At 46.0% G+C, this 12,969-nt stretch overlaps 1 protein-coding gene across 2 annotated transcripts in view; it reads left to right on the plus strand.

The window, feature by feature from the left end:
• The window catches only part of COA8 (cytochrome c oxidase assembly factor 8), a 32,411-nt gene that overhangs the window by 13,728 nt on the left and 5,714 nt on the right, over positions 1 to 12,969 (plus strand). For both annotated transcript variants that reach the window (XM_038545834.1, XM_038545835.1), the window contains exons 2-3: positions 5,160 to 5,357; positions 6,427 to 6,490. In XM_038545834.1, coding sequence (XP_038401762.1) covers positions 5,160 to 5,357; positions 6,427 to 6,490 — 262 coding nt within the window. The remainder of the gene's footprint in view (positions 1 to 5,159; positions 5,358 to 6,426; positions 6,491 to 12,969) is intronic.

Here is a 12,969-nt window from a genome sequence, read left to right on the forward strand (position 1 = left end):
AGTTTGAGTTTTTTTAAAAGATACTTTTTTTTTTTAAGATTTTTATTTATTTATTAATGAGAGACATGCAGAGAGAGAGAGAGGCAGAGACACAGGCAGAGGGAGAAGCAGGTTTCATGCAGGGAACCCGATGTGGGACTCGATCCCAGGACTCCAGGATCACACCCTGGGCTGAAGGCGGTGGTAAACCGCTGAACCAACCGGGCTGCCCTAAAAGATACTTTTCTAAGAAACATTTTGAAAGTCTGAGGAAATCACTTTTCAGCCTTTCCTGTTCATTCACTTATTCTAGATGCAGGGTGTTTTTTCAATGGTAACATTACCAATGCTGAGGTTAACAGACCACAGATTTTTGTTTTTATTTTTTTAAAGATTTTATTTATTTGGGTATCTGGGTGGCTCAGTGGTTGAGCATCTGCCTTTGGCTCAGGTCATGATCCCCGGGTCCTGGGATCAACTCCTGCGTTGGGCTTTCTGCAGGGAGCCTGCTTCTCCCTTTGCCTATGTTTCTGCCTCTCTCTGCGTCTCTCATGAATAAATAAAATTTTGTCTCATGAATAAATAAAATAGATTTTATTTATTTGAGAGAGAGAAGGAAAGAGCAAGCCAAATGGGGGAGGTGCAGAAGGCGAGGGAGAAGTAGGGACCAGGACCTGGGATCATGACCTGAACCCAAGTCAGAGGCTTAACCAACCCTGGTACTCCACGACCACAGATTTTTAATAATATATTACACGTGCCAGTGTTGTCCTGAAGGAAGAGCTATAATGTAACTCAGAAACTGCCTACTTTCTCAGGTTAAGGAAAAGATTTTTTGCATGAATGGATGTGCCTGCATTTTTATAGTAGAACTTGGCCTGCTGAACTCACAGGAGTGATTTCAGAGCTGATAAAACCCTGAGATGCCCTCAGTGATCTCTGAACTGCTCAGTCTAAGTAGCTGCAGCAAGCTTTGTACCCCACGTCCCAACCAAACCTGCTATTTTCTTTATCATGTTCTAAATTCTTCCTATTTTTAGAACGCTTGGGAATTTAAAAAATTTAGGAAGGTCATAGCATCCAAGACAAAGAGAAATGGGAAGGTCAATGGGTAGTTTTGCATGTAGCAATCTCCGTCAGTAATGTCAGGGTGTTAGGGCGCATGGTATGTGTTGGTGGTGATTTGTGCAGCCAGAGAAGCAAAAACTAAGAAGCTGTGTTTTCTAAATAGTGCCTCTGGTGGGGGTGGGGAACATCCATGTGGCTTAGCCGGTTGAGTGGCCAACTCTTGGTTTCGGCTCAGGTCATATCAGGGCCCTGGGATTGAGCTTTACATTGGGCCTAAACTCAGCGCGGAGTCTGCTGGAGAGCCTCGGGGCAGTCCCGGGCTGCCCATTTAGCTTAATTGTCAAGGGTTGAGTCCAGGGACAGGAGGGCTGAGGATTATATATGGAGCTGAGCAGATGTGAACTCTTGCTTGGGGTCTCTCCCTTCCCGTGCTACTCAGGCCAAGTCGGCTGTCACTAAATGCTAGCCACATTGTATTTGTAAAATTATTAGCTATTCTACTTTTTCAAATTAAAGTATCAGTGAGTAGCCAGATACACAAAATCTACTTTATATTAAAATTTGCAAGGTCTGGGCAGCCCAGGTGGCTCAGCGGTTTAGCGTTGCGTTCAGCCCATGGTGTGATCCTGGAGACCTGGGATCGATTCCCATGTCAGGCTCTCTGCATGGAGCCTGCTTCTCCCTCTGCCTGTGTCTCTGTCTCTCTGTGTGTGTGTCTCTCACGAATAAATAAATGAAAATCTTTAAATAAAAAAAAAAATAAAAAATAAAATTTGCAAGGTCTGCATATCTGTTCCCTGGAAGTTGCATCTTGTAATGGTGATTATGAAGTACTGAAATACCTTCAGTATTTCAGTGAAGCGTCTTCCAAAGGGAAAAATATTAATTATGTATTTTTTTTTTTTGGTGTTTGTAAGTTTTAACCATTCTTTTTTTTTTTTTTTTTTTTTTAATTTTTATTTGTTTATGAAAGTCACAGAGAGAGAGAGAGAGGCAGAGACACAGGCAGAGGGAGAAGCAGGCTCCATGCACCGGGAGCCCAAAGTGGGATTCGATCCAGGGTCTCCCAGATCGCGCCCTGGGCCAAAGGCAGGCGCCAAACCGCTGCGCCACCCAGGGATCCCAGTTTTAACCATTCTTTTAATTGACTTTGAAGTATAATTTGTATCCGGTAAAATGAGTACACACCTTTAAAGTGTACTTTTTGTTTGTTTGTTTGTTTGTTTGTTTTTAAAGATTTTATTTATTTATTCATGAGAAACACAGAGAGACACAGGCAGAGGGAGAAGCAGGCTCCATGCAGGGAGCCTGACGCGGGACTCGATCCCGTGTCTCCAGGATCACGCTCTGGGCCAAAAACAGGCTCTAAATCACTGAGCCACCCAGGGATCCCTGTTTTTGTTTTTAAAGATTTTATTTATTCATTCATAAGAGACACACAGAGAGAGGCAGAGACATAGGCAGAGGCAGAAGCAGGCTTCTTGCAGGGAGCCTGAATGTGGGACTTGATCCCGGACCCTGGGATCACAACCTGAGCCAAAGGCAGAAGCTCAACCGCTGAGCCACCCAGGCATCCCTAAAGTGTATGTTTGATGAATTTTGACAAACCTGAGTCTTTGCAGTCACCTCTCCAAGATCCGTCACTTTCACCCTCAACTCTGCCAACCACTGATGGAATATTTTCTAGAATGCCACATGGTGCATTTCCACAGCACATCCTCTTTCATGCCTGGCTTTTCAGTCTGTATGTTGTTCTAAGACTCATTGCTGCGTGTCTCAGTGGTTTGCTCCTTTCTGTTGCTGCTAGTTTGCCAGTTGTTGAGGCAGACAGGGCACGTGGGAGGAACTCTGTTGGAGGTAGAAGTCACAGTCAACAGAGTGTGTGTTTAAAAAAAAAAAAGACTAATAACATAGAAGAGATTTCTGAGTTGAGTGGGTTCCAACCCCCCGTGAGTTTTGGTTCCATTGATCTTTTAATAGACAAATGGAAAGCTAGTCTTTTGGTTACTCAACTGATCTTTTTATTTTAGTATGACATTTATTGATTGATTAATTGATTGATCTTATTTATTCATGAGAGACACAGAGAGAGAGGCAGAGACACAGGCAGAGGGAGAAGCAGGCTCCATGCAGAGAGCCTGATGTGGGACTCGATCCTGGAACTCCAGGATCACACCCTAAGCTGAAGATGGCACTAAACCGCTGAGCCACCCGGGTGCCCTAGTATCACATTTATTGAAGCCCAGTTTATATACAGTGACATTGACTGCTGATAGATGTATGCACCAGCACCACAATTCAAGAGAGAGAACATTTTCATCAGCCCAGAAAATTCCTTCCTCTACCCCAGTACCTGTCTTTCCCAGAATGTCATATAGGTAAAATCCTATAGTAAGCAATCTCTTGATGTGGCTTTTTCAGTGAACACGATGTTGCATGTGGTTCTCTATTGTTGAAGAGTACCCATTGTGTGGATAGACAATACTTTGTTTTTCCATTCACCAGTGAGGGGGACATTTAGGCTGTTTCCAGCTTTGGGTGATTATAAATAAAGCCACTTTTAATTGTCACATACAGACTTTTGTGTGAACATATGTATTTGTTCATCTTGGATAAATGTTTAGGAGTAGGTTGTGCTGGATTGTACGTTGGGTTTATGTTTTAAAATGTTTAACGGACTGCCAGCCTTCTTCCCAAAGTAGCTGTACCGTTTTGCATTCCTGCCAGCAGCATGTAAGAGCTCACTTGTTTTACATCTTTTTTTAAAAATTTTTATTTATTTATTCATGAGACACACACACACACAGAGGTAGAGACACAGGCAGAGGCAGAAGCAGGTCCCATGCATGGAGCCTGACGTGGGACTGATCCCGGGTCTGCATATTATGCCCTGGGCTGAAGGCAGCGCAAAACCGCTGAGCCACCTGGGCTGCCCTATTGTCAGATATTTTTGTTGGTTGTTTCAGCCATATTAAAAGATGTGTAGTGGTTTCTCATTGTGGTTTTGTTTTTGTTTTTTAAGATTTACTTATTTATTTTATGATAGACATAGAGGCAGAGACACAGGAGGAGGGAGAAGCAGGCTCCATGCAGGGAGCCCGACGTGGGTCTCGATCCCAGGACTCCAGGATCGTGCCCTGGGCCAAAGGCAGGCGCCAAATCGCTGAGCCACCCAGGGATCCCCTCTCATTGTGGTTTTGATTTGCATTTCCCTGTTTCTTTTTTTAAGATTTTAATTTATTTATTCATGAGAGACACACAAAAAGAGGCAGAGACACAGGCAGAGGGAGAAGTTGACTCCCTGCGGGGGGCCCGTTGCAGGACTTGATCCCAGGACCCCGGGATCATGAGCTGAGCCAAAGGCAGACGCTCAACCACTGAGCCGCCTGGGCACCCCTGATTTGCATCTCCCTAATGACTAGTGATGTTGAGCATGCTTTTATGTGTTTATTTGCCATCCATATATCTTCTAAAGAGAAAGTTTTATTTGGCTATTTTGCCCATTTTTAAATGTGGCTTGTCTGTTTTATTTTGTGGATTTGCTTTTGGTGTTGTATCTAAACAATGTTTGCCTAGTCTAAGGGTTGTAAACATTTTTTACTGTATTAGAAGTTTTATAGTTTTAGATTTTACATTTAGGTCTTTGATCCATTTTGAGTTAGTTTTGTATACAGTACAAAGTACAGCTTGAGATTTTTTTTTACATTTGGATGTTGATTTACTCTGGTGCCATTGTTGAACATGTTCTGTACAGTGTTCATGTTAATAATATTTATTATAGATTTTTTAACTTAGATATTCTCTGACACATACTTTTTTTTTTTTAATTTTATTTATTTATTTATGAGAGACACAGAGAGAGAGAGGCAGAGACACAGGCAGAGGGAGAAGCAGGCTCCATGCGGGGAGCCCGACGTGGGACTTGATCCCGGGTCTCCAGGATCACGCCCTGGGCTGCAGGCGGCGCTAAACCACTGCACCACCGGGGCTGCCCTCTGACACATACTCTTAAAAAGAGGAAGCTAATGAGGGATTTAAGTAAACCTAGACTGTTCATTTTATAATACAAGGTATTTGTTTAGTTCATGCTCCTCCTGTGCGTTTTGTTAAAGGTCTCAGGATTCTGCCCTCCGAGAAAATCTTGCCGTGACTGGATAGGACCCCCAGATAAACATTCAAACCTTCGACCCATTCACTTTTACATCCCGGAAAGCGAGTCACCGTTGGAACAAAAGCTAAGACAATTAAGACAAGAAACACAAGAATGGAACCAACAGTTCTGGGCAAACCAGAATTTGACATTTCGAAAGGTAAGCTTAGACCGGAGGTCAGAATGAGAAAGAAATAACACAGGTGGCCACTTGGGGGTGCTAGAACCCTACTCTTTTCCTTTCTGGTACTTGGTCCTCACTTGGTCCCTCCCATCCTTCCTCCCTCCATCCTCACCCTTCCTTCTCTCATACATATATACAGATATGTGCATGTATGTATGCATATAATTTTTAAATCAATTTTGTAACCATATATAAGAATTATCAGTCATCGTAAAATCACAGAGCTTGAGACTTTCAAGTAGTTAAAAGGAGTAACAGAGCCAGAACTAGAATGTGTGTGTGTTTATGTTTATGAAGATATGGCTTTTTGGGCAGCCCGGGTGGCTCAGCGGTTTAGCGCCGCCTTCAGCCCAGGGCCTGATCCTGGAGACCTGGGATCAAGTCCCACGACCGACTCCCTGCATGGAGCCTGCTTCTCTCTCTCTCTCTCTCTCTCTCTCTCTCTGTCATTCATGAATAAATAAATTTTTTTTAATAAATAAAATCTTAAAAAAAAGAAAATATGGCCTTTTATGATATGATTTCATTCTGAGAATCAATGTATTTTTTTAAGATTTTATTTATTTATTCTTGAGAGACACAGAGAGAGAGAGAGAGGCAGAGAGAGAAGCAGGCTCCACGCAGGGAGCCTGATGTGAGACTTGATCCCAGGACCCCAGGATCACATTCTGTGCCAAAGGCAAGCGCTCAACTGCTGAGCCACTCAGGTGTCCCAAATTAGAAATATTCTAATCCAGAAGAAATGCATTTAAGCTTTATATGTCCAACTGTTTGGGCAGGCTGTGTCACACAGATTATATTTATCTTATTCTGTGGGTTTATAAACAAACAGTGCCTCTCAAAGTTAATTAGGCATCTTGTTTTCAAATCCTACTTCAAGCATGGGACTTTTAACCAAATTCAGATGACTTAAAGCAGGTTTGGAGATGAGTCCTTTCTCAGAAATCTCTATCCAGATTTTCCAGAATACTTCAAGCTGTGTCCTAGCCAAGGAAAGATGAAAAGATGAAGAAAAGGCATTCTGATCGTTGTCTTTTTTTTTTAGGAAAAAGAAGAATTTATTCACTCAAGACTAAAAGCTAAAGGCTTGGAACTGAGATCTGGATCAGGTTAGTTGATTTGTCCTTTTTCTCCTAACATTGTGTTTGTTTCAGTAACTGCATGAGAAGATAAAAAGAAAGGATGTCAGGGGCGCCTGGGTGGCGTAGTCAGTTCTTGGTCATGATCTCGGTCGTGAGATCAGGCTCCAAATCATCAGGCTCCACGCTCACTGAGGAGTTGGTTTGAGATTCTCTGTTTCCCTCTGCCTTTCCCTCTCTCTTAAAAAAAAAAAAAAAAAAAAAAAAGAAGAAGAAGAAGAAGAAGAAGCCTGTCAGATGCAGGAGAGAAAGCTCAGGGGGCAAGTTGTGATCTCCTTTGGGGTAGGTGCTCTTGAGTGTATACTGCCCTCCTCCTGCTCCCTCCTTTCTCTTTAGGGAGAGGATCCCCCTCCTGATTTTAGGTCATCCTGATGGGTGACTTCCCTTTGACCTTTGGAATTCTGTCCTGGATCCCATTGCTTCCACCGCCTCTTTCTGTCCTGTACTGCCAGCTTCACTTCTGCATTCCTGACCCGAGTTCATGGCCGCACCTGCCCACAGGAGCTGCAGACCTCATAGGAGTCATCCTCAAAGCTCCTCCTCCCCCCATTTCTTGACCAGGATCACCTCTTAAACATTTCTCAGTGCTCTAACCACCTCTGTCCTTGAAACACTACTTTAGTTCAGGCATTTTTTTTTTTTAAGATTTTATTTATTTATTCATGAGAGACACACAGAGAGGCAGAGACATAGGCAGAGGGAGAAGCAGGCTCTATGCAAGGAGCCTGATGCAGGATTCGATCCTGGACTTTGGGATCACGCCCTGAGCCAAAGGTAGACACTCAACCACTGAGCCACCCAGGCTCCCCAGTTCAGGCCTTTGTTAATTCTGTGCCTACTGCAGGAACATTCTGATTGGTTCCTTAATCTCCAATCTTTGAATCGAGTTGGCAAACTTCTGAATAGGGCGAGATAGTAAATAGTTTAGTCTTTCTAGGCTGTGTGAGGTCTCTGTTTCAGCTATTTAGCTCTGCTGTTGCAATGTGAAAGCAGGCATGGAAAAATATATAGACTAATGGGCAAGAATGTGTTGCAGTATAACTTTATTTACAAAATCCACATTTGGCCTGCAGGTCGTAGTTTATCAACTCCTGCCTCAAATTCATTCTTTGCAGTGTAGCCAGATGGTCCTACCCCCAATGCTGATTTGACATTCATTGCTTAGCTTAGGTGTTTAGACTCCCCATGACTACAGAATGACAGCTGTGTTCTCGGTCTGGATCGACGGCCTCCCTGGCCCCTGCCTGTCTGATCTCTTTCCCATCTTGTCCCCCACACTGTATGTGTGATATGCCAGGAACGCTGTGCCACATTCAGTTGCCTCTGCCTACAATGCTGCCTTTTCTCTTTTGGTTAGAAGATCTAGTGCTCAATATGACCTTTATTCATTTTCTCCTGCTGTTGATATTAGGCCTGAATAACATTTCATACTGTTTGTTAAACAGCTGTCTACTATTAAAACATTATTCTGATGGAAAATCTGAAACCATTGGCCCCAAAAACCAGGTCTGTCATTGAGCTAAACCACTGTCCCCCTCTCCCTGCCAATGCTTGGCCATGCCTGGATCTGTTTAGGATAAAGAGCTGGAGAAGGTGGAACTACCCTGATGATGATGGGCTCTGCTGTTGGCTGTCGACTGCAGGGACCCCATCAAGGCACTGTCTTGGGGGGGCAGGAACTAGCAGGAAAGGGTGCCGGGTCCTAACAGTAAGGTAGATAATTTCTGCACATAATTTCAGATCCTGACTGTGCTGGGCACTATGCTAAGTCCCTTGCCTATGTCATTTCATTTTATTTCCCACAGTGACTCAATGAAGTAGGTCCTGCTACTTTTGCCATTTTAGAGATGAGGAATCTGAAGGCAAGTTATTTAACCAAAATTACACAGTAAGTGGAGGGGCCTAGATTCTAGCCTAGTGACTTGGGTTCCTTGGGCCTGTCTGATGTCGCCTTGCCACAGTGGCTATTAGCTGATCCTGTGCTGTCCTGGCCATGGACCGAGGTCAGAGATGCCACAGCCCTCAGGGGGGGGCTTGCCAGCCTTTTGAGTGTGTCATCAGGATCAGGCAGGGTCAGGGAGGCTGTGGGTCTACTTGGAGATAACCACTCTCTTAACAGATGGGAAAAGTTGTTTTGAGTCTTGTAATTAACACCACAGGGTTTCTATTGATGGCATTACTATGTACTGAAAGGCTGACCTTAAATCAGATTTTTAAATTAATTGGATAATAAAACAGGAAAGAATGTATTGAGGAAAGGGACAGGTGAAGGGAGGTGCCCACTGTGTCAGCTTTTAAACAGTTTCCAGGCTGCAGTGATTGGAATATGGTGGGTAACACAGGTGTGTGGCATGAGTGGGCCAGAGTACAGGGGTCTTGCAGGACCGAGGGAGGGGGAGGCTTATTTAATTAATGATAATGGAAAAACTACTTTTGGCCCAAAAGTAAATTTAGATTCATGGCCTCTATAATACAAATGTATTTCAAATAAATCTAAAAGTTTATTATTAAAAATCAGTTGTTTATGGATTAAAAGTTAAATACATTGCTCCCAGTTGTATAAAGTTTAACAGAACTCAACTGACTCTCCATTGTCTGGAGAAACAGTGATTCCTTAAGCTTGACAGTAAAGGTAGAGCAAGAGGAGAACATGAAAACTGACAACATCTGTATTGGTGAGGACTCCTTTTTCTTTTTAAGATGTTATTTATTTGACAAAGAGATAGAGCCAGAGAACACAAACGGGGGGAATGGCAGAGAGAGAAGGAAAAGCAGGCTCCCCACTGAATGGGGAGCCCAGAGCAAGGCTTGAACCCAAGACCCTGGGATCACGACCTGAGCCAAAAGCAGATGTTTAACCAACAAAGCCACCCAGGTACCCCTCTTTTTTTTTTTTTTTTTTTTTTTAAGATTTTAAGCAATCTCTACACCCAATGTGGGGCTCGAACGTACAACTGCTAAATCAAGAGTTGCATACTCCATTGTCTGAGTCAGCCAGGCACCCCCAGGAGGACTCCTTTTGACCTTTCTGTAAAGGAGTGTGCGGGGGTGGGGCAGACACAGTTAGCTCAGGCCCAAGTGCACCTGCTGTCAGCCACTGGAGCCAAAAACAGCTCTCTAGCCCACACCTCAGCCTTCTCTTGCTATAAATGAGCTTTCTCCACCTCTCAGTATACAGCCCTAGTTCAAGGACAGGGCTGGTAGAGAGGTGGGAAGGTGCCCTGGAATCAGCAGAGGCCAGCCAAGGCTCAGGGGTTGTATTGAGTGAGCATGGCTACTCCTTTGGAAATGGGGCCTGGCGGCATCACAAGGACAGTAGACCAGGGGGCTGGACAAAGGGTCGGCGTCCAGGAAACAAGTGAGACATGAAGAGCAGATGATAGAACAGAGGTGCCCAGGGAAGTCTCAGGGAAGAGCATGAACCAGTTTGTAGAAATAACAGAGTACCTGTCGGTGAGTAATGTGACTGCAGATTACAGTGTCGTTGGAACAGCCCCCAGGCATCGTTTTGTGCTTACTGAATTCACGGGCTGGCCACGGTGAGCGGACTCCGTGCCGGTAGAGGTACAGTGCGGTACAGCGCCCGTAGGCGGTCAGTGGTGGGAGAAAGTTTCCAGCCCTCTTTCTGCAGCAATGTAGAAAAATGACTGAATTTCTGGTGTAAAAAGCAGGACACCAGGATTCTGGCTCTACCTGTCCCCAAATTAAGTCTTATTTGTAGGGCGGTGGTGCAGTGGGAAGATTCTTGTTTCTAATTTCTTTTGTTGCTAAAGTAAGTGTTCACGCAGTGGGGAAGAGTACGCGCTGAGGTGGGATTACTTTAAGTCGCCTGGTATTTATGAGCCCCCCTGGGTTTTCAGTAGATGTCTAATGAGTTCGGCTCTTCCATCCGCCTTCCTCTGCTTAACTTCATTGAATCTCCGCAGCACAGTGCAGTGTTGGTAGGCACGGAACTGAATTACTTAGCAGACATTTCTGGTGCTTCTGCTCTATGCTGAGCTCTGGCTTTGGGGTGTTTGGACAAGACACAAACTAGACCGGCAGCTGGAGGCCGCACCACACCTGTCCTCAGAGCCTGCGGCTCCTGCAGTCTGGCCAGCACGTACCAAGGGAGCGAGCGCTACGTGCCAGGCCCCATCCTGCCCGCCATACTGGCTTCAACTCCTTCTGTCTCAGGGCAGCCTTACGGTGTGTACTGTTGTGATCCGCGTTCCACGTACGAGAGGCGTCAACGTCTGGGCCGTCTGCCCGTGAGGGACAAAGCTCTGTCTGAGTGGGGCCGCTAAGCGCTGCTACTGGGGCACGTCTTTACTTCCTCACGTGCTAACGCGAGGCCACAGAGATGCGCTGGGCAGCACATTCGTCTCCCTCCAGCACTCATTGTGCAGAAGACACTCATGCTCTCAGTCTGGCGTGGTTCCTCGGGCTGCCCAAAGCCAGGGGCTCCGTTCCTTGGCGCCCTCACCATGCTCCAGCCCTGCCCGCCCTCCTCCTCACTCACTCTGTTCAGTCACAGCTGTGCCTCTCCGGACTCTTTTTTTTCCCTCCATGCTGATCCGTGGCTTGGGACCCATTTTCTCTCCACTCGGCCCTGTGGGCTCTTACTCACCCTGTAAGACCCAGCTTAAATGTCACTTTCCCTGGGAACCTTGGGCGTCCCTCCCCTTCTCAGGCAGCTAGTTTTCTTTCTTGTCCCACTTAGCATCTGTCTCTTTGTTGATTAGAAGTATTTACCCAGTACCCTGCATGTGCCAAGCTAGGCACCAGGGCCTTGTAATGGATGAGACAGAGCTGTAGGCTTGCCCTTATGGAATGACATTCTAATGTGGGGTGGCAGCTTTGTGAATATGTGCTTCGCTTCACTCTTAGGGTGTGTCGGCCCCTGGAAGAAGAACAGGGAAGAGGGGGTAGTGGGCATTGTAACAGGGCATCTGAGAAGGCCTGCCTGAGGAGAAGGCAGCTGGGGAGATTTGAGAGAGAATCTTCTAGATAAGGGAAGAGCTCTCAGCTGGAGGTTTTGAGGAGCTGCAGAAGGCTGGGTCAGAGGAGTGAGGACATGCAAACACCTTGCTATTAGGCAGGCGCTCCATTATGATGTAGAGGGGATGTGTGCTTGTCCTGCTCTGAGGGGGCAGACACACGTTTGTGCCCTGTCATCTGAGTGTTTGCTTCCATGTTGTATGTGTAAAAGGTCAGCTACCTTCCCTCCTGCTTCTATGGAAACGGGCTCTTGGGTTACCTTCCCAGCTCTGTCTCCCCCAAATCCTGAAGAGTTGGAGCATTGACCTCAGCTGTGCAGCTGGGAAACATGGCCTCCACCTGGAGACAGGATCTGCAAGGGCAAGCATGCTAAACCAGAGGTAGGAGCTGGAACGTGGGCACCTCTGCATGTAGAGGAACCCCTGGGGACAGATTCTGGGCTCCCACAGAGATCATAGGGCCTCTTTGGGGCTTGAGGCTTCAGAACCAGAGTGCCTTCACTCTGAGCCATTGCTGTGTGTCCTGAGACTGGCCTGTGGAATGCTTTCTGGTCCCATTTCAGGGGAACCTGCTGCTGCCCTCATTGGCAGGCTGGTTCCTATCCTTGGTGGCCTTTTAAAATCTGATGGGGTAGCCCTGAGGGTGGGTGTCATGGTTGGCATCTCCCACCACACAGGGAGCACCATGGAGGTGGCCAGGTCAGTCCCTATGTGTCATTAGTCCCCACCAGCACCTAATGTGTTACCTGATTCAGTGTGTGCTCACTGGCTTAGAGATTGGATGGTTAGGCTGGTATTTACCCCAGGCCAGGGCGGATGGGTGGGCTTTTGAACCAGGATGCATTCAGGGTGAGAAAGTGTTCCATTTCCCTTACTCAGGTTGCTCACATTTCTTGTCAGAAGCTTCAGAAGGCGGGGATCCCTGGGTGGCGCAGCGGTTTGGCGCCTGCCTTTGTCCCAGGGCGCGATCCTGGAGACCCGGGATCGAATCCAACGTCGGGCTCCCGGTGCATGGAGCCTGCTTCTCCCTCTGCCTGTGTCTCTGCCTCTCTCTCTCTCTCTCTGTGACTATCATAAATTAAAAAAAAAAAAAAAAAAATCTTCAGAAGGCATTGGAGTAGACCTAAAGCATATCACACATGATGTGCATTGGTAGGTGCACACCTGGGCTTGCATTAGTCATGAAGAAATTGAGCTACACTAGAACTATCCGGGTCTAATGATTGAGATGATAGAGGGAGGTCATTTTTCTCCCTAAGCCTCTTTTTTTTTCTTTTCTTTTTTAAATATTTATTTATATGACATAGAGATCACAAGCAGGGAGCAGCAGGAGAAGCAGGCTCCCCTTGGAGCAGGGAGCACAACGTGGGGCTCAGTACTCAATCCCAGGACCCCAGGATCGTGACTGGAGCCGAAGGCAGATGCCCAACTCACTGAGCCACCCTGGTGCCTCACCTTTTTTCTTTTCTG

The sequence above is a fragment of the Canis lupus genome, chromosome 8 (assembly GCF_011100685.1).
Source record: "Canis lupus familiaris isolate Mischka breed German Shepherd chromosome 8, alternate assembly UU_Cfam_GSD_1.0, whole genome shotgun sequence".
In the NCBI taxonomy this organism is placed as follows: Eukaryota; Metazoa; Chordata; class Mammalia; order Carnivora; family Canidae; genus Canis; species Canis lupus.